Source organism: Polypterus senegalus, chromosome 14, assembly GCF_016835505.1.
Source record: "Polypterus senegalus isolate Bchr_013 chromosome 14, ASM1683550v1, whole genome shotgun sequence".
In the NCBI taxonomy this organism is placed as follows: Eukaryota; Metazoa; Chordata; class Cladistia; order Polypteriformes; family Polypteridae; genus Polypterus; species Polypterus senegalus.
In genome coordinates, this window is record NC_053167.1 from 114739490 (window position 1) to 114764654 (window position 25165).

A 25165-nucleotide genomic window follows, 5' to 3' on the forward strand; every position below is an offset into this window, starting at 1 on the left:
GGATACAAATATGTTTGGCAAATTAAAAAAAAAATGTAACATAAAGCCAGTGCATGTGTGCTGATGTATCTTTGTGAGTATATATGCAAATAATTGTGCCTGTAATATCTGACCTCATTGTTTGTGCTCACTGTCAATGTCAGAAACACTTTATTATTATTTTATACACAGAAATCTCTAACTAATTGTGTCTACACATGCTCATAAAGTGTATGTATTTTACCTAAAAATATATATTAAATCACTTCAAAATACATTATGTTGGTTTCTGAGTAATGATCACCCGCTAATGATCTCTAACTTCAATGGTGTTATCTATTTTTTTCTTTCTACAAAAGACAAATTATCAATATCCAACAACCAAAATGCAACCTTTCTTAATTATGACATTTCATACTTGCAAATTATTCTTAAAAAGTGAAGTCTTTATAAACAGCAACAAATGGAACTTATGGCTTTTACAGTGTCAATTGTAATCCCATTACTGTATATGCAACTGTACTCTTTGTAATTTTAATCCTCAGTTTTGTGTAATTCACCTTAAGTGTATGTCAACACTTCACGAGAAGCTGCTGAAAGCTTTTAACACACTTCATAATTTAACAATATATTTTCATTAAGGCAATGTTGCAACAGCATTATCTACACAGGTTTAAGTGGAATAATATTTTTAAATTAATTATAAAGTGCTATTTCTCAGCTGAGTTTACTTTTAAGTTTTTATTTTCCTTCATAAATCATCCTTTAATTTACATCTGTATTTTTTCACTCTTACAGGAAAATGACTTGAATGATATGTTAAAATCATTGTACAGCCATCCAGTACCAATGCCAAACACTCCCGTCAATCTCAGTGTGGTAGGTATTTACAGAGTAGCTGAAATCTGACATTTGTTTTAAAACTGAAGTGGTTTTAATAGCTTTAGTATAAGATAAGCAATGACTGCACATTGTTAAGGTTTAAGGTACTTTGACAGCTCATCGTATTGTGTTTCATTTGTAATCCACAATGCTTTTACAGTAGTTTGCCTTTTGCTAAATACGTAACTTTTTTGGAGATTCACTGCTTTTTGTTTAAGAGCAAGGTCAATGTTTGGATGAAACAACTCGCCTGAGTAAATAACTCTTCAGGGTTTTGTAGGAGTTGCTCCTTGAGTAGCTGATACGGCTGTGTAATATTTGTCATCCATCATAAACACACCCTTTGAAATTCCAGTGAAACTAATACTTGGAAATACATTTAATATGTTTTTTTTTTAACATTTTACTTGTTTTAGTTTGTATGTAATGAATAAGCATATCTGTAACCTAGTTTGCAAAATTATAATAATTCAGCTCTGTATGGTATTTTCTTTACCTTATTATTAGGTAGTTAATGTTTTCTTATGTTACAATGCTCCTAACACAATTTGTATTTTAAATTGGGATGTTTTGTGCCCCATGCCACTCCAATATTCTTAATAGTTGTGTGTGGGATTACTAAAATTACTGGACAGGAAAATCATGCTTGGATTGTTAAATCTTTTGAAGAGAACCAGCTGTTTGAACTCTGTGTCTTAAAGACTTGACATGTTTTAATGTAAGATAAACCATCCCACTTAACTGGAATTACAAGATTTGCAGTCATTTATACAAATTAAAAAATGTCTTTTTGTTAGGTTTACTTGTTTGGTATTTAACTTTGAATCTGTGGTAGCATGCTTATGCTTTGTTCAGTATTCCTAGTTTTACAATGTATTATATTTATGATAGAAATTTATGTAGTTTCATGTCAAATTTTAACTAAAAAATATAAATATTTATATTTTAGGTAATTTACTTGCCATAAACCAATAAAGCTTACTTAATTTTGATACTAAAACAATTTGTTTTTTTACATTGTTTTTGATAGGCTAACTAAATTTTTATGTCTCAGTGCTGGTTACTGAGTTTGCACTTTGCTTAATAATCTTAAAATTCATTTATACAGATTAATAATTTTAACTTTTCTTCTATAGAAAGCTTGGACTACTTACACATCAAAAACTATTGTTAAACATTCCAAAAATTACACTCTGACATGTGCCTTAATTTAGACTTTGTTATATGTACAGGATTAGTTTCCTCTTAATTCATAAATTGCATACAAGAATAACTTTTTTTTATCTCAGTTCAAATTGTACTGTAGTTTAAACGATTCTTTGTTGTTGATTTCTGTTGAACATTATGATTGTTATACTGCATGACAGAATCAGCAGATGGGGTGCAGAATGATATTATGGCAGTTGAAAATACAGTTATATAGTTATAGTTATAGAATACACTTATAGGTACTAGTTATGAGTCAGGTGAATCTAATCTTCATGGCCATTAACATGAATAAGGGCTAGTACCTCTTGAGTGCCCAAAACGTTGACTTCTGAGGTGAAGCATTATGACATCCAATATACCAAGGTGCACCATGATCTGATGAATTCAGACAGGGAAAAAAGGCATTTCATACTTTGGGGTGAGACTTGGACTGTGACCTAGCATCCAAAACAACAAATAAAGTAATGGACGCAAAGTAATTCTCTCAAGCACCAAAGACTGATGGACACAATTATTTGCGTATGATGGTGTAGTTCCATCTGATAAAATGTGAAAAAACTGATCAGTATTTGGTTGATTTGCCTTGGCGTTTGTGACAGCCATTTAAGGAAAAGTAGTGAGAAAGCTGTTATTTGTACTTTTTTGCATTATGACAATTTCTCTGTCACACAGCACAGGTTCAAAATGTGCATTTGCAAATATGTGATTTTCAAGAGATGCCACATCTAACCTGTTCTGCAGACCTTGCCATTTGGTGACTACCGCCTGTTCTTTAATCTGAAGGACTACATCCATGAAATATTTTATGCCATTGATGAAGGTGTCAGCTACAGAAGAGCAGTTACACTAACGAGAATAAGCATTTTTATTGAGTGACATAGAAAAGAATTTTTAATGTTATAACAAATAGAACTTGTTTTTATTTTCTGTTATTTCTTTTATACCCTAACATTCTCAAACCCAATGTGTATGTGTATATAATTTTTTCTATATTTATATCCAAGTACTGTATATTTATATATACATATATACACATATATATATCTATATCTATATCTATATATATCTATATCTATATATATATATATATATCTATATATATATCTGTATATCTATATATATATATATATAAAAAATATATATCTATATATCTATATCTATACACACTCACCTAAAGGATTATTAGGAACACCATACTAATACGGTGTTTGACCCCTTTCGCCTTCAGAACTGCCTTAATTCTACGTGGCATTGATTCAACAAGGTGCTGAAAGCATTCTTTAGAAATGTTGGCCCATATTGATAGGATAGCATCTTGCAGTTGATGGAGATTTGTGGGATGCACATCCAGGGCACGAAGCTCCCATTCCACCACATCCCAAAGATGCTCTATTGGGTTGAGATCTGGTGACTGTGGAGGCCATTTTAGTACAGTGAACTCATTGTCATATTCAAGAACCCAATTTGAAATGATTCGAGCTTTGTGACATGGTGCATTATCCTGCTGGAAGTAGCCATCAGAGGATGGGTACATGGTGGTCAGGAAGGGATGGACATGATCAGAAACAATGCTCTGGTAGCCCGTGGCATTTAAGCGATGCCCAATTGGCACTAAGGGGCCTAAAGTGTGCCAAGAAAACATCCCCACACCATTACACCACCACCACCACCCTGCACAGTGGTAACAAGGCATGATAGATCCATGTTCTCATTCTGTTTATGCCAAATTCTGACTCTACCATATGAATGTCTGAACAGAAATCGAGACTCATCAGACCAGGCAACATTTTTCCAGTCTTCAACTGTCCAATTTAGATGAGCTTGTGCAAATTGTAGCCTCTTTTTCCTATTTGTAGTGGAAATGAGTGGTACCCAGTGGGGTCTTCTGCTGTTGTAGCCCATCCGCCTTAAGGTTGTGCGTGTTGTGGCTTCACAAATGCTTTGCTGCATACCTCGGTTGTAACGAGTGGTTATTTCAGTCAAAGTTGCTCTTCTATCAGCTTGAATCAGTCGGCCCATTCTCCTCTGACCTCTAGCATCAACAAGGCATTTTAAGCCACAGGACTGCCGCATACTGGATGTTTTTCCCTTTTCACACCATTCTTTGTAAACCCTAGAAATGGTTGTGCGTGAAAATCCCGGTAACTGAGCAGATTGTGAAATACACAGACCGGCCCGTCTGGCACCAACAACCATGCCACGCTCAAAATTGCTTAAATCACCTTTCTTTACCATTCTGACATTCAGTTTGGAGTTCAGGAGATTATCTTGACCAGGACCACACCTCTAAATGCATTGAAGCAACTGCCATGTGATTGGTTGATTAGATAATTGCATTAATGAGAAATTGAACAGGTGTTCCTAATCCTTTAGGTGAGTGTATCTATATATATATATATATATATATATATATTTCTATCTCTATCTGTATAGTAATAATAATAATGCGCCAAAGACATCATAAAGGTTTGGGGCAGCCACCCATATATTGTTTTTCCCAGCTGCAAAAGGGTTTGTTGTATCATAAATCTGAAGTGCATTTTCCAGAGTCCAAGCTAGAACTGGCTATAGTAGCCTAGGATGGAGGCTTTAATGGCCTGGAGAGGAACTGATGTCATCAAAATGGCGAAACCAGAAGTGAACCAGCAAAGGGGCGGCTAGAAGTGACGTCAGCAAAGGGGCCGGCTTTGGAAGTGATGTCTCTTTGAGGCACCGGAACCTTGCAGGACTTCCCGGGAAAGGTCTGTAGGGAACTGAGAAAGACAGTCAGCACACTCCACCACCGCCTGGTCAGATGTTTTATTACACTTACTCAGGCCCTTTAGCTGCCTCCTACTCGCACGTGTGTGACAAGGCCCCCCCTCAGCTCAGACCCATCGGGTCGGGCGTCCTGCACCGAGAGGTCATGGGCACGGGAGAGAGCATCAGCGTTGGCATGGAGAAAACCCTTACAATGAATTAGCGAAAACTTGTAAGGTTGAAGGCCAAGAAAACACCTAGTGACCCATGGATTCGACTCCTTGTGAAGGGCCATCCACTGTAAGGGTGCATGATCCATCACCAGAGTGAACTCCCGGCCCAAGAGGTAGTACCTCAACTGCGTAATCGCCCATTTGATCGCAAGGGCTTCCTTTTCCACCGCTGCATACCTGGTCTCCCAATCCAACATTTTCTGGCTTAGGTACATGACGGGGTGTTCAACACCATGGACACTTTGGCTCAGCACGGCACCCAAGCCTGTGTCCAAAGCGTCTATCTGGAGAATAAAAGGGAGAGAAAAATTAGGAGCTTTTAATATTGGTGCTGACGTAAGAGCCTGTTTTAAGTCACTAAATGCAGTGTCCGCCTTGTCAGTCCATACCACGTGATTAGCAGCCCTCTTCTTTGTAAGATCAGTCAAGGGCGCCGCTCTCTCTGAAAACCGAGGTACAAACCGGCGGTAGTACCTGGCCAACCCGAGAAAGGCTTGGACTTGCCTCTTGGTTCGCGGATGAGACCATTTTACAATGGCATCTATTTTTGAACACTGGTTTCACGGTACCCCGACCCACCAGATAGCCCAAATATTTAGCCTTTTTTAATCCAAAGAAACATTTCTTGGGATTAATACAAAGCACGGCTTCTCCTAGTATCCACAATACAGCAGTGACCTGCTGTACGTGTTCCTTCCATGTGCTGGAATAGATGACGACGTCATCCAGATAGACAGCACTATACTCATTATGGGGTTGGAACACTTTATCCACCAGACGCTGGAAAGTCGCAGGAGCCCCGTGTAACCTGAATGGAAGAACACAATACTGCCAGTGTCCACTAGGAGTGCTAAACGCGGTGTTGACCTTCGCGGAGTCCGTTAAAGGAATCTGCCAGGACCCTTTTGTCATGTCAAGCGTGGTCAAAAATTCAGCCTGTCCAAGCGTCTCGAGGGGGTCCATCCACGCGAGACATGGGTTAAGCATTGAACAGGGAGACCTGGTTAAGCCGACGGAAGTCATTGCAAAACCTCCAACTGCCGTCAGGCTTACTAACCAAGACAATTAGGCTGGACCAGGGACTATAACTTTCCTCAATCACTCCTAGTTCCAGCATCTGCTTGATTTCCAGCTCCACTTCTGCTTTCTTTGCCTCAGGAAGTCTATAGGGGTGCTCCCGGACTATAACCCCTGGTTCAGTCACTATGTCGTGCGCAATCAGAGAGGTCCTTCCGGGTTTTTCACTCACCACCTCTGAGACGGACAGGATAGCTGATTTCAGCTCCCGTCTTTGTCTATAAGTTAGTTCCTCGCCGAAATTAAGGGTGTCTATGTGAGCAAAGAATGAGCAGGGCTGAGCGGAGGAGGGATCTGGTTCCCTCTCCTTCCACGGCTTCAGCAAGTTCACATGATAAACCCGCTCACTTGGTCTACGATTCACCAAATAGTCGACCAATCCTTTTTTCTCCTTAATTTCATAAGGGCCTTGCCAATGGCAGAGCAATTTAGAATGGGAGGTGGGAACTAATACCATGACACGATCCCCCGGATGGAATTCTCGGAGTGTCGTGCCACGGCCATAGTAACGGGCCTGTGCTGCTTGTGCCTCTTCCATATGACTTTTAAAATAGGTTGAATTTTTCAAATCTATCGCGTAACTGTGCGATATATTCCAAAATATTTGTAGAGTGAAGAGCATCTTCTTCCCAACCTTCTTTTAAAATATCCAATATACCCCGGGGTTTGTCATCCCTATAACAATTCAAAAGGAGAGAACCCCGTAGAGGCTTGTTGGACTTCCCGATAGGCAAAGAGAACGAGGGGGAGGAGTTGATCCTAATTCCTGCTATCCTCGCTGACCACCTTGCGAAGCATCTGCTTGAGAGTCTGATTAAACCTCTCCACTAGACAGTCGGTTTGAGGATGATACGCCGTGGTCTTTAAGTGCTTTATTTTCAGTAACTTTGCAGTTTCCCTGAACGTCTCCGAGGTAAAAGGTGTTCCTTGGTCTGTTAGGACTTCTTGAGGAATACCGACACGTGCAAATACTCCCACTAGTTCCTGTGCGATTGCTTTAGATGTAGCTGAGCAGAAGGGAGCTTCGGATAGCATAATCCACGAGGACTAATATATATTTATGTCCTCGGGCTGAGGGCTCTAAGGGTCCTACGATATCGACCTCAATTTGTTCAAAGGGGACATCAACTAAAGGAAGGGGAACGAGAGGATCCCGGTCCCTCCTAGGAATTTGCCGTAATTGACATTCTGGACAAGAAATACAAAAACGGCGAACCTCCTTGTTAATTCCCGGCCAATAAAATCTGAGCTTGATCCGCTTTAAAGTTTTTTCGGAGCCTAAATGGCCTCCAAGGAGGTGGGCATGAGCTAATTCACAAACCCTGCCGCTGGTTGGTTCATGGGATTAACAACAGTTTCCGAACCTCCGCCCCATGTTCCGCGACCCGATATAATAGATCATTTTTCTATTACAAAGTGAGGTCCTTGTGGCATGGACTGGTGTGTGCGTTGGCCGTTGACAAGGACTACTGCATTCTTTGCAAATTTTAGGTAGTCATCATTCCACTGCTCCCTTTTAAAAGAAGCCGGTGTTTGTCTAAACTGAAAGTGAATGTCGGAGAGAGGATCGGTCTGACCTCAAGGGGAGGGATTCCTCCCGACTCATCGGCGCGGGTTGATGACGTATTTGCCTGCGACGGTCCAGGACTCTCCCCGTTCCCCTCGTGGGCTTCTGTATCTCTCTCCGCCGGCTGTGTACACGGCGTGGAGACAGCTTGAGACGAGTTATCCTCCTCTATAACTAGGCCTAAGTTTTTAGCGGGAGTAGTCAATAGTTTACCGCTTTTATTTTCTGACCAGTCCTGCCCTAGAATCGCTGGAAAAGGAGGATTGGTGTTAACCGCCATGGGAATTCTTTTTAGCGATCCTCCCTGACCTACGAAACACAGGGCGGTGTTGTACATCCAGGTGTCTCCATGAATACATTTAATACTGGTCTTTTCTTTAATTCTTTGTCGCGGTAAGACATAACGGCAATCAACAATGGAAATGTTGCTGTCAGAATCAAATAAGGCATTGACTTTGTAACCATTAATGACTACGGGTCCCGTATTTGATACCATCAGAGGGTTGGCAAGAGCACACAAACAGTCTCCCCCCTTCCACCTACATCCCGCCTCGTTCCCGGGTAGGTTGCACGCCCGGCGGCCCGGGAACTCAGAAACAGGCTCCGGTTTATGTGGAAGAGACTTATTTTGTAGGACGTAGTTTCTAGGAAATCCACTAGAGGACGGTTCTGCTCTCCCAGATTTTGAGAGTGGCATGGGTGATTTTACAAGTTTTATAAGCTCTTGCATAAAATGGAAATCTCCCCAGTCCGACTGGGCAAATTTTTTTGGGAGGCTCTTTAAAAAAATAAAGCAGGCTACCTGCTGTACTATTTGGCAGGTGGATAGTTCAAATGGCCTTAGCCATAAGGCCACCTGCTCCCAGAAGGTCATAGCCTGTGTCTAGATTGATCTCTCTGGATCAAATTACCAGTTTTGTATTATTTTTGCCTGCTGGACTGGGGATAGCCCATATTTATCTGGGGCCTCAGCGCCTATGGGCTGCTCAGCTCTCTCCTCCGAGAGAGCATAATAAGCCCTTTCATTTTATCCCCAGAAACCAGCCTACGCCTGTATGTCCCCTTCACACTCTCCCTTTGGTAAGTTATATGCCCGGTGCTGTGAGGAGCGGAGCCTGCACTGTCCTTCCTGGCCCCAAACGCACTCCCCTGCCTGTACTTTGATTTGATTTCATGTTCATGTCCCGGTTTCTTCTGGGACTTCATCCTGCCGGCTACGCCACTGTAATAATAATACGCCAAAGACATCATAAAGGTTTGGGGCAGCCACCCATATATTGTTTTTCCCAGCTGCAAAAGGGTTTGTTGTATCATAAATCTCAAGTGCATTTTCCAGAGTCCAAACTAGAACTGGCTATAGTAGCCCAAGATGGAGGTTTTAAATGCCTGGAGAGGAACTGATGTCATCAAAATGGCCAGAACCAGAAGCAACGTCAGCAAAGGGGCCGGCTTTGGAAGCGATGTCAGCAAAGGGGCCTGCTTCGGAAGTGACGTCAGCAAAGGGGCCGGCTTTGGAAACGATGTTAGCAAAGGGGCCGGCTTCGGAAGTGACGTCTTCTGAGGCGCCGGAACCTTGCAGGATTTCCCGGGAAAGGTCTGTAGGGAACTGAGAAAGATAGCCAGCGCACTCCGCCACCCCCTGGTCAGATGTTTTATTACACTTACTCAGGCCCTTTAGCTGCCTCCTACTCGCACGTGTGTGACTATATATATATATATATATATATATATATATGAGGAATTCCTCCATTTTTTCCATAACAAAATTAAAGATCTAAATAACTCAACTAGCATAAATACATCATCTGTTTATATCTCTCCCTGTTTTCCCGCTCCGTCCAGCTCCTTCTCTAAGTTCTCACCTGTCACATCTGCGTTTGTTAATAACCTGCTTTGTAAGATGAGGCCGACTACTTGTGTACTGGACCCCAGCACACTACTTAAATCCTGCCTTCATGCCATAATCCCGACTGCTACAACAGTAATAAACTCATCCCTTGACATTGGCTCTGTGCCGCTCACTTTTAAAATCGCTTCTGTAACCCCAATGTTAAAAATGTCTGGTCTTGATGCTGACAGTCTTAACAATTTCCGGCCTATTTCCCATTTACCTTTCCTGTAACAAGTTCTTGAGCGTGTTGTAGCCTCCCAGCTCACCATTTACTTAACCACTAATAACTTGATGGAACCCTTTCAGTCTGGTTTCAGGGAGTGTCACAGCTGTGAAACTGCTCTGCTACAGGTAACCAATGATTTGCTTATGGCAGCAGACTCTGGACAAACCAGCATATCAATTCTATTAGACCTCAGTGCAGCATTTGACACTGTCAGACATGACATTCTACTGTCCAGAATGGAGAACATGCTTGGTATCTCTGGCACTGCCCTCCAGTGGTTCAAGTCCTATCTGACTGATAGGCAAGAGTTTGTTAGTCTTGGCAACAGCAGATCCAGCTCGGCGCCAGTCACACAAGGAGTTCCTCAGGGCTCTGTCCTCGGCCCTCTTCTCTTCTGTATTTATATGCTTCCCCTTGGCCATATTATTCGTAGCTATGGACTGGGCTATCATTTTATGCAGATGATACTCAACTCTACTTCAGTGTTAAAAGTGGAACTTCATCAGAGCTTTCTCAGCTCACAACCTGCCTTAGTGAAATTAAAACCTGGATGGAGCAGAACTCTTTAAAATTAAATTGCAACAAAACTGAACTCCTGCAAATTGGGACTAAAATGCAACTTAATAAAATGAGCTCCTTCCCAGTCCATCTTGGCGGTGATCTCATCAGACCTGCCTCTACTGCAAAGAATCTTGGTGTCATTTTTGATTCCTCCCTCTCTTATTCCACCCACATAAATCACATTAAGAAACTTTCTTACTTTCACCTCCGTAACATATCCCGTGTTGCTCCTTCCTCTCCTTTTCTAATGCTGAGAAACTTGTCCATGCTTTTATCACATCCGCATCGATTATTGTAACTCGCTGCTGGCAGGTGCCCTTCTAATCTTATATCACAGCTCCAGCTTATTCAAAACTCAGCTGCAAGAGTCCTTACTCGAACCAGCAGCAGTGAGCACATCACACCCATCCTGCTCCGTCTTCACTGGCTCCCTGTGTCTTACAGAATCGAATATAAAATCCTACTAATAACCTACAAAGCCTTAAATAACCTCACGCCAAACTACATCAGTGACCTTCTCCATCACTATGTGCCTGCCCACCCACTAAGGTCCTCTGATTCTGGCAATCTTGTTGTGCCCCACACTAATCTACACTCCATGGGTGACAGGGCCTTCAGCTGTATAGCCCAGACTCTGGAATGACCTACGAAATTAATCAGATCAGCTGACTCCATGAATTCTTTTAAAAAACAACTCAAAACTCATCTGTTCAGGAAGGCTTTTAGCTCTACCTGACTTTATTACCCCTCTCTCAGTTTAGCTCTCTGTCAAGATGCTCATGTAACCTGTATGTGTGTGTGCTAGACCATCAATTATGTTGTCTGTTAGGCTTTCTCTGAATTTACTGTCTTAATCTTCTTTATTTATTTATTTGGTTTGTACAATGCTATATACTGTATACCCTGCCATTCTTTCTTATATTCTGTAAGTGCCTTGAGCATGGGAAAGGTGCTATATAAATAAAAATGTATTATTATATTAAATGTATTATAAAAATATATATACTGTATATATGTGTGTGTTTGTGTGTGTATACAGGTGGGTCTCAGGTTATAGCAATTCTGCAAATTTTTTTTCAAGCATCAGTTAGGCATTGGTTTAAAACTCTGAGGTTCTTTATTGTTATCAAAACCTTTTTCACGCTTTATCTCAACTTTGACACACTGTACATACCTTATGTACAGTTTAGTTCAAATTATGTTTTTTTGTGAAAAAATACAGTAGAATTATTTCTCTGTCCTTTTATTAACTTTAGAACTTATTTTACAGAAAAATGTTTCAAAGTATTATGCATTTTGCAATTTTTTTAATGGATATTTTCACTGCAAGTTCCATCTTACATATAAAACCATGTTACAATTGTCCGCAGGAACGGAACTTCTGTATAATCCGATGTCTGTATGGGTGTGTTTATGTTTTTTATACATATATATATCCTAGGAGGTTTCATTTTGCCGACGTGTTGCCTCGCTTATGTATTAGTGTCAGGAGAAAAAGCGAAAGGGATACCGTTTTACCGATGTTATTAGCTAAGTAACTTTGTCTTTCTTCTGAAGTTTCGTTTTGCTGATGTATGTATATATGTATATAATGAATGTATGTTAATGTTAGGCCTGGGAAAGTTAACACATTAATTTTTTTATCCTGTTTGTAGTGTTAAAAAATTTTGGCACTTCCAGGACTGTCAATGAGGCAAATGCCTCAAGTAGTGCTTCGGTCAGGGCAGAATATTCATGTAATTTTTTTTACATTATGAAACAATAGTACAAAAAACTGTGCCCCTGAAAAATTACATACACATCTAGTACCATATTTATATACTATCTTAAAAAAAAGTATGAAATAAAATTTTAATTTAAAGGTTTAAAATTACGTGCGTCGTACACAACAGGGCGCTACAAGTCAATATGTAGCACTGGTGTTCATTTTCTTAATTTATACATACTGACATAGGTGCAGGGAAGTCGTGATTATGGCATTCCTGGTGCAATTCTTAAGAAAAGTTGCAAAAGTGAAAATGACACTTTTTTTTTCATGTTTCTGTAAGAAGATCGATTAACTGTCATATCACATAAATGCTAAATAGGTTTTCTTTGAGTGGCACTAAAACCAAAATAAGTCAGTATCTTCGTTAATTTATGCAAAGAACACAACATAACCATCCAAGTAATGCACAGTGTCGGTTTTTAAGCAAGACAGCAGTTACAGAGATCCTTTTTTGGCATGCTAGGAGCAAAGGTGTAGGGAGAGCAACATTTTCCAACTGTTTTTCTGTTGTGGCATGTTTTTGTAACCCAATAAATCCCAAGGCACACCATGATTGTACCAACCACAAAAGCATTAAATCTCAACTGTTTTAACAGATTTTAAATTGTTCAAAGGGGCAGGACAGGGGCAAGAAAAGCAGCTTGGAGATTGCCATTTGCAGACACAGTACTTGTGTAGAGTATAATTTGTAATCATTGATTGTGATGAACAATTGAGGATAGTATTTGCAGAGTTTTAACATATGTTTTAATTTATGCCCATTTAAGCGATGCTTGTCTTTCAGTTACATCAACCTTTAACAGTGCATTCAAAGTCAACAGTCGTTTCAATTGTTTCTTTACTTTGACACATCTGTGTCTCATATGCTATGCCAATTTGATAATTATTACATTGGCCTCGTTTTCTTATTGCCTTTTTTTCAACACACCTTTCGGGAAGGCATTCAAATTCAGGTTGTACTTACTCAGGTAGTATTTTTTCAAAGTTCAGGTTTAAAATCATTGTTTAAGTGTATGCCAGTTTAAATAATTTTAAACTACGCCATTTTTTTGATTCCGTTGTGTTGATTCTAAATTATTTTTGTGATTCAGTGTGTATTGACTTCATGATTTATGTATTAATTTTATAACTTCATGTTTTAATGTTGGATGTGATTAATCAAGATTAATTGCATACATTTATGCAATTATTTAGTTTTGGTTTTTTTTTTGTTTTTTTTTTTAAATTATTTTCCATCTTATATGTAAGTTTTCCTTCAAGAGAATAACAAAGTGAATCCGGAAAAAAAAGTATATGAGAGTAAATGCAGTACGTGCCATTAATTTCAACATAGTAGCTCAGTTAGCTTAAAAGTGTAATATAGCAACTCAGAATCAAAGGGACCTATCAGGATTAAAATAACATAGAAGGAAAAACACAAACCATATTTCCAGGCTGAAGCTCAGTCTGTTCTCAAGTTGTAAATTAATGCATATACAATATTTGTGTACATCTGTGCATGTGTGTAATGGATTTTGTATATACACATAGTGTACTGTATATATAGTATACCTGTATGCAATAACATATTAAAAAAATCTGGAGTTTCAAAGTATGTTATTGATTCAATTATGTAAAAAAATATCAAAAATTATTAAAAAAAGTCATTATGTGCCTTACCTTATTAGAGTTTGGCAGATGCTGGACTAATTCCAGGGGCTATGGCTTAGCTAGTCAAATTTGTTTGTTTAGTTATACATACTCTACAATTAAGTTTTTTGCAAAAATATTTGTGCAGTGTATATGAAATTTGCAATGAAATGAAAGAGTTTAAAGTGCAGAATTTCATCTTTCGTTTTCAGTGCTTTACATTTTTTTTACAAAAATATATATTTTTTCAACTTTACAACTTGTCTGATGAAGCTGTAATTACTGTAACTAAGTTAAAGTTTTAATGTGTTATTTTACTGTATCCAGTTTCTTTTTAAAGGTTTACTGATTTAACTGTCCATATCACAAAATGAATGCAGTATGTCTTCAGTTAGATTTTAGGCAGGAGAAAGGAAACAGGAATACAGGAAAAAAATCACCATCTATTTTATGGTGTCATTTTTAATCATACAAGCATCTTATGATTAAAATTATCAATGATGCTAATGCCAATCAGAGAACCAGTGAGTCATTAAGTACTCCTGGCAGGTTAGAAATTAAGATTAAAGATACTGACAATGCTGTAACGGGTAAAGCTAAATAAACTAGTGAAGAGGAGTCTGCTTAAGATTTAAGCAGGTGTTTCTCTGTGTGGTGTGCTGGCAGGAAGGCGGGATGTGTATGTGTGTGTATGGGGTAGTAATAAATATTACAAAACATACTATTTGTTTAAATTAATATTTTATATTATATTAACATTGTCTGACTTTACAGTATTTATTCTGTGCTCTGAAAATATGCAAGCTGTGTCACAATCTGACAACACTGGATGTCTCAGGGCTTTATTTTTGTGTTGTGTCATTGGCTTTCTAACTGTGGCAAACACAGAGCAAAATGTTGCAATATATTACATGTATGTTGTACTGGGAAAAATTGACTGCAAATATCCTTAATGTCATTATCCTAGCCAGAGTTTCAACTATGGGTCACTATTTTTAGGCTGTTGAACTGTTCTGTTTCTCTTTAATGTTGTCACTAGATGATTGACAAATAAAGTTTCATTTTCACTTAATTACAAATGGCACACTGACTGTAGGTACAAAGCTGCTTATTTCAAACAGGCCATCAAGGCCTGAGTAAGTACAGTATATGGCAGCGTATCTGAATATATCATAAGTGCAACAATGGGCTGTAGAATTCCAGGGTGCAGTTTCAGTTTATGTAACCTTAAAATTGTCTTAAATACAAAGTAATATCTAAAATAATATAGAGAGTAATGTTAAAATTTGAAACATCTGTGTGAGTGAGCTTTGTTTTTTTTTTACTTCACATGTAGCAGTAGAGACGAAAATACTGTGAAGTCAAATTTTCTGTGTCAGGTTATTGATAGATTTGCATATTTAAATAATCCTTAAATAGTAGTTGGTCATTACCGGTTGTGATGTATGTCTGTTTGTGTGTCTGTCCCATCTCTTAAATCAGTGGCTGAACTTTTTCAACAGTTCACAATCAAATTTGCTTCCCTTTTAAAATCATAAAAAAAACCTGCACTCCTTGAGCAAAGTCTTAGGACCAATATTCTGGTACTGGATAGGGCCTCCTTTCGCTGTCAAGACAGTCTCAATTTATCATGAGGTGGATTCCACAAGATAATGGAAACATACTTTTAAGATTCTGGTCCATGTTGTCATGATTGCATAATACAATTTCTGTAGATTTGTGTGCTGCACATTTGTGCTGTGAATCTCATGTTGTAATGTTGGCTTCAGATCTGGTGACTGAGAAGGCCACTGAAGTTATGTTAATTAAACCAGTTTGAGATGACTTTTGTATTGTTGCATTGTGCATAGCCATAATGGAAGTAGCCATTAGAAGAATAATAAATTGTGGCCATGAATGGATGGACATGGTCAACAGCAATACTCAGATTGTGGCATTCAAACAGTGATTGATTGGTATTAACAGGCCTTGAGTGTGCCAAGAAAACATTCCTCGAATCATTAGTCTTTTACCACCAGCCTGAACTGTAGACACAAGGCAGGCTGGGTACATGGCTTCATGCTTCTGATTCTAAATTCTGACCCTGCCATCTGTATGCCTCAGAACTATTTGAGATTTATCAGACCTGTTGACAGTTTTCTAGTCTTCAGCTGTGCAATTTTGGTGAATCCGTGCCCACTGCAGTCTCACCTTTCTGTTCTTGTCTAACAGGAGTAGGACCTGACGTAGTCTTCTACTGTTCAGCCCTTCCGTATCAATGTTTGATGTATTGTGCAGTCTAGGAGGCTTTTCTGCTCTCCATGGATGTACACAGTATTTTTTTGAGTTACCGTAGCCTTTCAGCTCATACAAGTCTGGTCGTTCTCGTCTAAGTTTTCTCATCAACAAAGCATTTCTGTCCACGGAATTGCCACTTATTGATGTTTTTTTTTTAATTTTTCATACCATTCTGAGTAAAGTCTAGTGACTTCTGTGTGTGAAAATTCAAGGAGTTCATCAGTTACAGAAATACTCAAAACAGCCTGTCTGCCAACAATCATGACACATTCTAAATCATGAGATCACATTTTTTTCCCATTCTGATGTTTTGATGTGAATATTCTGAAATATTTTTGAAATTCTAAACTATTTTTTGTTGAATGGAGAAAGTCATCAATTTTTTTTTCAAATCTATTTTTATCAAAATGTCTAATTTCAGACAAAATTGATGATTTTGTGTTACTAGAGGTTTTACGTTTACAGAAAAAAGTATTGGCTGAACTCTAAAACACAGACAGGGACCAGTACCTTAGGTGCTGGCCCCTAAAAACCAGTTCAGATTAGCGTATTAAAAAAACAAAAACATCATTGAAAATCCACCAGGTGGCGCCTTTGATTCCATTATTATGACTTCTAATGTTTTGCCTGAAGTCTGTAAAATAAAAAGAAAAACTTGTTTCATGATCCAGCTGTAGAAATATGTAAAAGAGCATACCTGTCTTATAAGCTCCTCAAAGATCAATGTTTTCATTGGGCTGGCACTGATAGTGACCAGTAGTCACTAGTGTGACGCATACTGTATGCACCTAAAGCAGGCACCCTTAAAACTCTGCAAAATACTACATGGTGCTTGTTCTCCACCCAGCAGTTGCATCACGTAATTGCCATTTTTTGCTGACCTTATGAAGCAAATGATTAATATGACCAACTATTGTTCTAACATAGTTTCTCATATGTTAAGCTGCAAGAGTACCCTTTAATTTACTATGAACTAGAGTGTAAATAAGCCAAGCAATGTTAGCTCTGTAAGTAAGAAACGAAATATAGAATGTTTGTTTTTGTTACGGTTTGTTCAATGTTTGATTGTGTTCACAATCTTTAAGACACAATTAGAATTTTACAAAATATTTTTTGTGATCATTTTAAATTTATGAGAGTTGTGCTGGCATCATGCTGAACTTTGTTGACCAGGTATTCAAGTCTACAGCAACGTCTTCCAAAACCACCTGGAGAATTTCCTTATCCTGTCAACTAAGAAATATATTTAGCAGCTAAGAAATGTAATTTCTCCAGCATGTCCTGCATCTCTCCTTGGATCGTTTCTCAGTAAGCCAAGCCTTGTATTCCTCAAATGGGAGGGCCAAAAGCTAAATATCCAAGCCACTTCAGCTGAATCCTCTCAATGTGAAGAAACAAAAATTCTGCTTAAAGGCCCTCCACTATTGCTGAGCTTCTCACCCTGTCACTAAGAATGAGCCCAGAATTTCTGCACAGAGACCTCACTTTGGCCCCTTGTACTCACATTCTGTTCTTTTGATCATTACCCAAAGTTTGTGACTGAAGTCAAGGGCAACAGTCACAGTATCATGTGGTCACCCCTTACCTGAAGAGAACAAGCCACCTCATGTTCTCTTTAGAGGACTCCAACCTCAGGCTTGGAGCGGCTGATTATACACCTAGCCATATAACATTTTAGATATAAACCATTTCAGTGTGTGCTTTTGAGGCCAAGAAGACAACTGGATTAACAAGGAAGAAGTAAGGACAGCTATGAAAAGGATGAAGATTAAGGCTTTGGTCCAGCGGACATACCTCTGGAGGCATGGAGTAGTTTAGGAGTTTTTAACCAGATTGTTTAATAAGAGGATGCCTGAGGAGTGGAGAAGAAGTGTAATGGTACTGATTTTTAGGAATATGTGAGATGCATAGAATTGTAGTAACTACAGAGGTATAAAATTGATGAGCCACAGCGTGAAGTTACGGGAAAGAGTAGTGGAAGCTAGGTTAAGAACAGAGGTGATGATTAGTGAGCAGCAGTATTGTTTCCTGTTGGGAAGGAGCACTACAGTTGTGATGTTTGCTCTGAGGATGTTGATAGAGAAGTATAGAGAAAACTGTAAGGAATTGCATTGTGTCTTTGTGGACCTAGAGAAGGCATACATAGTAACATGGTTCGTAGAGAGGAGCTTATGTATTGTATGAGGATGTTGGGTGAGTGATACAGGATATGTATGAGAGGAGTGTGACAGTGGTGAGGTCTGTGGTAGGGGTGACAGATACATTCTGTGAGCCTTTTCTTTTTGGACAGATTGACAGACAACATTAGGCAGGAGTCCCATGAACTATGACGTTTGGATAACATTGTGATCTGTAGTGAGAGTAGGGAGCTGGTCGAGGAGATCCTGAAGTGGTGGAGATATGCTGTAGAGAGGAGAGGAATAAAGGTCAATAGAAACAAGAGAGAATTACATGTGTGTGAATGTGAAGGAGCTTAGAGGAATGGTGAGGATGCAGGGAGTAGTGTTGGTGAAGTAGGTGAATTTAAATACTTGGAATCAACAGTATGGAGTAATGGGTAGTGTGGATAAGAGGTGAAGAAGAGAGGGTAGGCAGGGTGGCGTGGGTGGAGAAGAGTGTCAGGAGTGATTTGTGACAGACTGGTACCAGCAAGAGTGGAAGGTCTACAAGATGGTAGTGAGACCAGCTATGTTCTATGGGTTGGAGACTGTGGCTGAGCAAAAACATAAGACACAGCTGGAGGTGGCAGAGTTAAAGATGTTAAAAGATTTACATTGGGTGTAACAAAGATGGACAGGACTAGAAATGAGGATATTAGATGGTCATCCCAGGTTGGACAGGTGGGAGACAAAGTCAAAGAAGTGAGATTGCGTTGCTTTAGACATGTACAGAGGAGAGATGCTGAGTATATTGGGAGAAGGAATTTAAGGATGATGCTGGCAGGTAAGAGGAAAACAGGAAAGCCTAAGAGAAGGTTTATGGATGTTCTGATAGAGAACATTAAGGTGGAGCAAGATGCAAATAACAGGAAGATATGCAAAAGATGATCTACTGTGGCGACACTTAACAGGAGCAGCCAAATGAAGACGAAGATTCTAAATTCTTCCAGAAGCTAGTAAAGCCAAGATAAAATTGGAGTAATGTGAAACCACTTACTGGAGCTTGTTAATCATATTCATCTTTTGTCTCAAAACCTTGTTACTTTAGAACACGACATAAGCACTATATTCTTCATCTGCTGTTACACATGAGCTGGGTTAATACTAGAATACCTGAAGCCTATGAAAATATTTGTAATGCCTCGCCACCTTAAATTCCCTCGCACGTCTTCATCAGCATCTTTGTTTTGAAAATGTGTCAATCAGCACAAGTAGCAGAGAGCCTGCTCACTCATCCCCAACCGAGGTAGCTGAAGTCAAGTCAGACACAAAATTCTCAGAGCAGAAGTCACTTTATAAGGGAGTTTGGTGTCTGAAATTGTGAAGAGTGAATAATATATTGTTGTTTGGAATATATACATTTCATGTGCGTTCTGTGTCTACAACGATCTCTGTAAATGGTGGATGACAAGAAATGTTGAACACGTAACTAAAACAGAAACATTTTTCATGTTATAGTAATAATGACTAAACGACATAAACATATCAGCTAGGCTGGTGCAGAGGTAAGAACGGTTGTCTCCTAATCCAAGAGGTTGTGGAATCAAGCCCTGGTCTTCCGTGCATTTACTGTTTTAAGTAGTAAGCTGCCATTATTATTGCTATTATATAATAAAAACATACATTTGATATGAGCCTGTAACACCCGATGTAAATGTTTGCTATTTGTAAAAGATGTCGCTGAAGGGATACCTGAAGGGATGTATAAGTAGACACACAAATGCTGGTTAATCATGTCTTCTTGGTATCTTGTTGTCACTTAAATTTTTTTTTTATCCAGTTTTATTGAATAATATTTCATTACACCTTTGCGAAAGTGTTTATTTTATATTCTAGTAACCACTTGAATGACATCAAATCTGTCTGCACACACACACATACACACACACCCATGCATGAAACCCATGCATGAAAGCATTATGTCATTTGAACATATTTTTTTTCCGAGCTTGCCCAATCTTCACGTTATGGTGCATGGTACTGGGAATGCTGACAGACTTCTTCTTTTTGGGCACATACAACCGTCAGCATGGTACTGCCAGATCTAAACACTAGCGTGGAGAATTGCTCACGTACTGAATTGACATTTGCTGCACATGGAAGTTCCTGTCCCACTTTGTTTATGGTGCCAATCAGAGTTGTGTTGCATTGGATCAGTCTATTAGCCAGCAAAAGGAACGTGAAGAAGTTGTCTGTTATTACGGTTCTGCCTTTGTCCAGAAACGGCTCCATAAGCTTTATGACCACAGTCTCGGAAAGTCTTTCTCCCATGGGGCGACTGAGATCTTTTCCTAAATAAGGAGTGGCATTGATTACGTACTTAGTATCAAATTCTGCCGTAATCCAAAACTTTATGCTAAATTTGTCAGGCTTGGTTGATGTGTATTGCAAAAAAAAGACAACAGACCTTGGGTGGAAACAGTTACTCATCAACAGTAATATTTAGCTCTGGGTTGTAACTCAAAACACAGTTCTCAACAAAACATTGCCATATGTCCTAGATTACAGCAAATCTGTTGTTTTTCACGCGTTCTTTTGTCAAAGCGCAAATGCCGCATGACATTCTGATAACAGGCAAAATACAACAAATAGATCTGACCAGGCATCAGCCTCAGCACCAACATCACAGCTCTTATGAAAACAATGGAGATAAAAACCATCTACTCAGAGAGGGAGAGGCAAGTTCTTTGTATCATGTGAAGGTGACTCAGAATAAAACTAGAAAAAAAAAAACTTTTACAAGTTGGAAAAATGTATACCGGGTGTTACAGATTTAAATCAAATGTATTTTTATTATATAATAATAATAATAGTAACAGCAACTCACTTCTCAAAACGGTGAATGCAGGCTGAAACCCGTAACCTCTTGATTAGGAGGCAACAGTTCTTGCCTTTGCACTAGACAAGCTGATATGTTTAAGGTGTGTCAATTGATACTTAGGCTTTGTTTTTTACACATTGACAGCAACATTTAAACTGAATAATTTATTTTTCTTCGGTTATATTCTTGAATTAAAGCGCACTTATTTTGTTATACCTGTTTTGAAAGTGTTTTTTTTTTATTTGGACTTCAGTCTTCACATATTATACACTTCATGTCAGCATTTTGTCATTATTACTATATACTATATATTTTCTGTTTTAGTTATTCGTTCAACATTTCTTGCCTCACATTTCCTGTCATCCTACATTTACACAGATTTTTATGGACACGGAACACAATGAAATGTATGTATTCCAAATAACAATGTGTTATTTACTTTATACAATTCCAGTCACCTAAGTCCTAGATAAAATATTCCAGCTGTAAGAATTTTGTGTCTGACTTAACTTCAGCTGCCTCCGTGGGGGACGAGTGAGCAGACTGCCTGCTACTTGTGCTGATTGACACAGTTGCAAAACAGATGCTGATGAAGAGGTGCAAGGGAATTTAAGGTGGCCGGGCATTACGAATATTTCTGTAGCCTTCAGTTATTCTAGTGTTAAATATTGCATGTAGATGTATGGATGAATGAGCAGACTATAAGGTTAATATACCAATTCTTACATACGACTGTATAAGTATTTGCATTTATTGAAACTATAAATGTAGCTTTAAAGTTCACACAACACTGTTTTATTGTTTAGTTTGTCTCAATTAAATTTAACTATTTCTACTTACATATAGAGCAGTTGTAAACCAATATTTAAGTCATTTACGAATGTCCAGGTTTTATAATCAGCCTTAAGTTGGAGATTCCTGGCAAATTAAAATTACTAATACACAGCAAGTGTAGTTTAAAAATTTCAAGAAGTTTGTCATCTTCTTAGTATACAGAGTAGCTATGGAATAACATGAATGTTGTCACTTGTATCTTAAAATTAAATTACAAAACAGCAATTAAGTTTGATTCTTTTTTTTTACCTTTTGCTTTAACATTTTGACCTAAGCATTTCAAGTGTCTTATTAAAAACCTCAGTCTGCTGGTTTATTACATTCTTTTTATACTTTTTGCCACGTCTCTTTCAAAAATGAAAATGTTTTTTTTTTTTCTCCTTGTGACTTGGAAGAATGAACAAATTTGTATTGCCACTGGCCAAATTATGACAGAGCAACAAAGCCAGGTGTCGGTGAGTTTATAAAGAAAATCAGATGCCAATTAAACAAAATGAACGAATCACTAATCCTGGGCCTATAGCATTTATAATAATTTTTTCCCGTTTTTCTGCATAATGAATGAAATTCTTAATAATCATCTTATCTTTCTTAATTTTTTAAAAATAATAAACACAAGTTATTAACATTGTCCTGCATTTACATAAACCTCGCTATTTTCTGTTTTTCATTTGTGTTTAAGTTCTACTGAATGGGAATAGCTTAAACACACTGTATTTGATCCATTTATTTGTAAATGTGTAAATCATAAATCCTGTAAACATTTGTTGATAACACTTAACATTTTGTACAATTGTTTTTAGTTAATTGCAGCTTTCTTGAAAACTTTACGAATACACATTTTACTTTAACTTTTTATACATAATTAATCCTAATATTCAATGTTTACTATGTATATCCTTATTTTGATATGCCCAAATAGATCTCTCCATTATGAACAGATAATAATTAAGTGGAAAAGATTATAATGAGATGTACACAGGTAGTGTAGGCCTTGGAACTCTACACTGATCAGCCACAACAGAAAATCCACCTGCCTAATATTGTGAAGGTCCTCCTTGTGCCTCAGAAACAGCTCTGACACATTGAGGCATAAACACCACAAGAACTGAAGGTGTCCTATGGTACCACCAATACATTAGCAGCAGATCCTTTAAGTCCTGTAGGTTGGGAGGTGGGATCTTGATAGATTGGACTTGTTTTTTCAGCACATCCCATAAATGCTTAAATTGATTGAGATCTCTGGACTTTTTAGGCCAAGAAAACACCTTCAGCACTTTGCCATGTTCTTCAAACCATTCTTGAACAATTTTTGCAGTGTGGCAGGGTGCATTATTGTGCTGGAAGAAGCCATTTCCATCAGAGAATATTGCTATAAAGGGTTATACATGGTCTGCAGCAATCATTAGGTAGGTGGCATGTGTCAATATAACATCCACATGAATGCCAGGACCCAAACGTTTCCAGCAGAACATTACCCAGAGCATTGCACTTCCTCTGCCAGCTTCCCTTCTTTCTTTAGTGCATTGCTGCCATCTCTTCCCTAGTCAAACGATGCACATTCATCTGGATATCAACAACAACAACATTTATTTATATAGCACATTTTCATACAAACAGTAGCTCAAAGTGCTTTACATATTAAAGAATAGAAAAATGAAAGACACAATTATAAAACAAAATAAATCAACATTAATTAACATCGAATAAGAGTAAGGTTCAATGGCCAGGGGGGACAGAAAAAACAAAAATACTCCAGACGGCTGGAGAAAAAATAAAATCTGTAGGGATTCCAGACCATGAGACCGCCCAGTCCCCTCTGGGCATTCTACCTAACATAAATGAAACAGTCCTCTTTGGATTTAGGGTTCTCACGGAAGGGCTTGATGATGATGATGGTCACGTAGACTTCTGCCTTTTAATCCGTCCATCATTGTTGGAGCATCATGAAGCTTTGAGTAGGTGGTGGTGGTGCAGTACGGATTTTAGAGCCACCATGAATAGTTATTATGAGGAAATTGAACATATAGAGTATCAGGATTAAGTTAAATTAAGATTAAAATGAAGTTATAGAAAAGCCATGCTTAAGTAATGTGTTTTCAGCAGTGTTTTAAAGTGCTCTACTGTATCAGCCTGGCGAATTCCTATTGGCAGGCTATTCCAGATTTTAGGTGCATAGCAGCAGAAGGCCGCCTCACCACTTCTTTTAAGTTTTGTTCTTGGAATTCTAAGGAGACAGTCATTTGAGGATCTGAGGTTACGATTTGGAATATAAGGTGTTAGACATTCAGGTATATAAGATGGGGCGAGATTATTTAAGGCTTTATAAACCATAAGCAGAATTTTAAAGTCAATTCTGAACGACACAGGTAACCAGTGTAGTGACATTAAAACTGGAGGAATGTGTTCTGATTTTCTTTTCCTAGTTAGGATTCTAGCAGCTGCATTCTGCACTAGTTGCAAACGATTTATGTCTTTTTTGGGTAGTCCTGAGAGGAGTGCGTTGCAGTAATCTAGTCAACTGAAAACAAACGCGTGAACTAATTTCTCAGCATCTTTCAGTGATATAAGCGGTCTAACTTTACTTATGTTTCTTAAGTGAAAAAATGCTGGCCTCATTGTATCCATTATTGCTGCATATCCACATGATCTATAAGAAAAAGCAATTCATCAGACCACTCCACCTTCTTCCATTGCTCCATGGTCCAGTTCTGATTCTCAGGTGCCTATTTTAAGTGTTTACATTTGACCAGTCCCTGACATTTGATGAATTTGTAAGATCAGTTAGCCGCTTGTGGTTCTTTCATTTAAGAAATCTTTCTAAACTAAGAAATGCTGTTTCAAAATCAGAATTGGAGATGCTTGTTCATTCTTTTATTTCCTCATGACTTGATTACTGTAATGCTCTCTTTACGGGTTTGAGCAAGTCCTCTCTCCAATGTTTTCAGTTAGTCCAAAATACAGCTGCCAGGCTCCTAACTCACGCTAGCCGGAGTGATCATATCACACCCATTTTGCACACACTGCACTGGCTCCCAGTGTTTTGTAGAGTTAATTTTAAAGTTTTGGTACTTACTTTCAGAGCTTTGCATGGACAAGCTCCTGAGTACCTAACCAGTCTGCTCCAACGCTATACAGCTTGTCGGAGTCTTAGATCTGGGCAACAGGGCCTTCTAGTTGTTCCACACACTCGGCTAAAAAGTCATGGGGATTGTGCCTTTCAGTCTGTAGCACCAAGACTATTTAATAGCCTGCCTTATAGTCTGCGTGCAGCTGAGTCTGTTGATTCTTTTAAAAAACAACTGAAAACATT

The 25165-nt window shown here is 38.5% G+C and overlaps 1 protein-coding gene across 1 annotated transcript in view; it reads left to right on the top strand.

Moving 5' to 3' along the window:
• Positions 1-25165, top strand: part of dennd1b (DENN/MADD domain containing 1B) — a 393949-nt gene that overhangs the window by 193998 nt on the left and 174786 nt on the right. The window contains exon 7 of the mRNA XM_039734662.1: positions 778-858. Coding sequence (XP_039590596.1) covers positions 778-858 — 81 coding nt within the window. The remainder of the gene's footprint in view (positions 1-777; positions 859-25165) is intronic.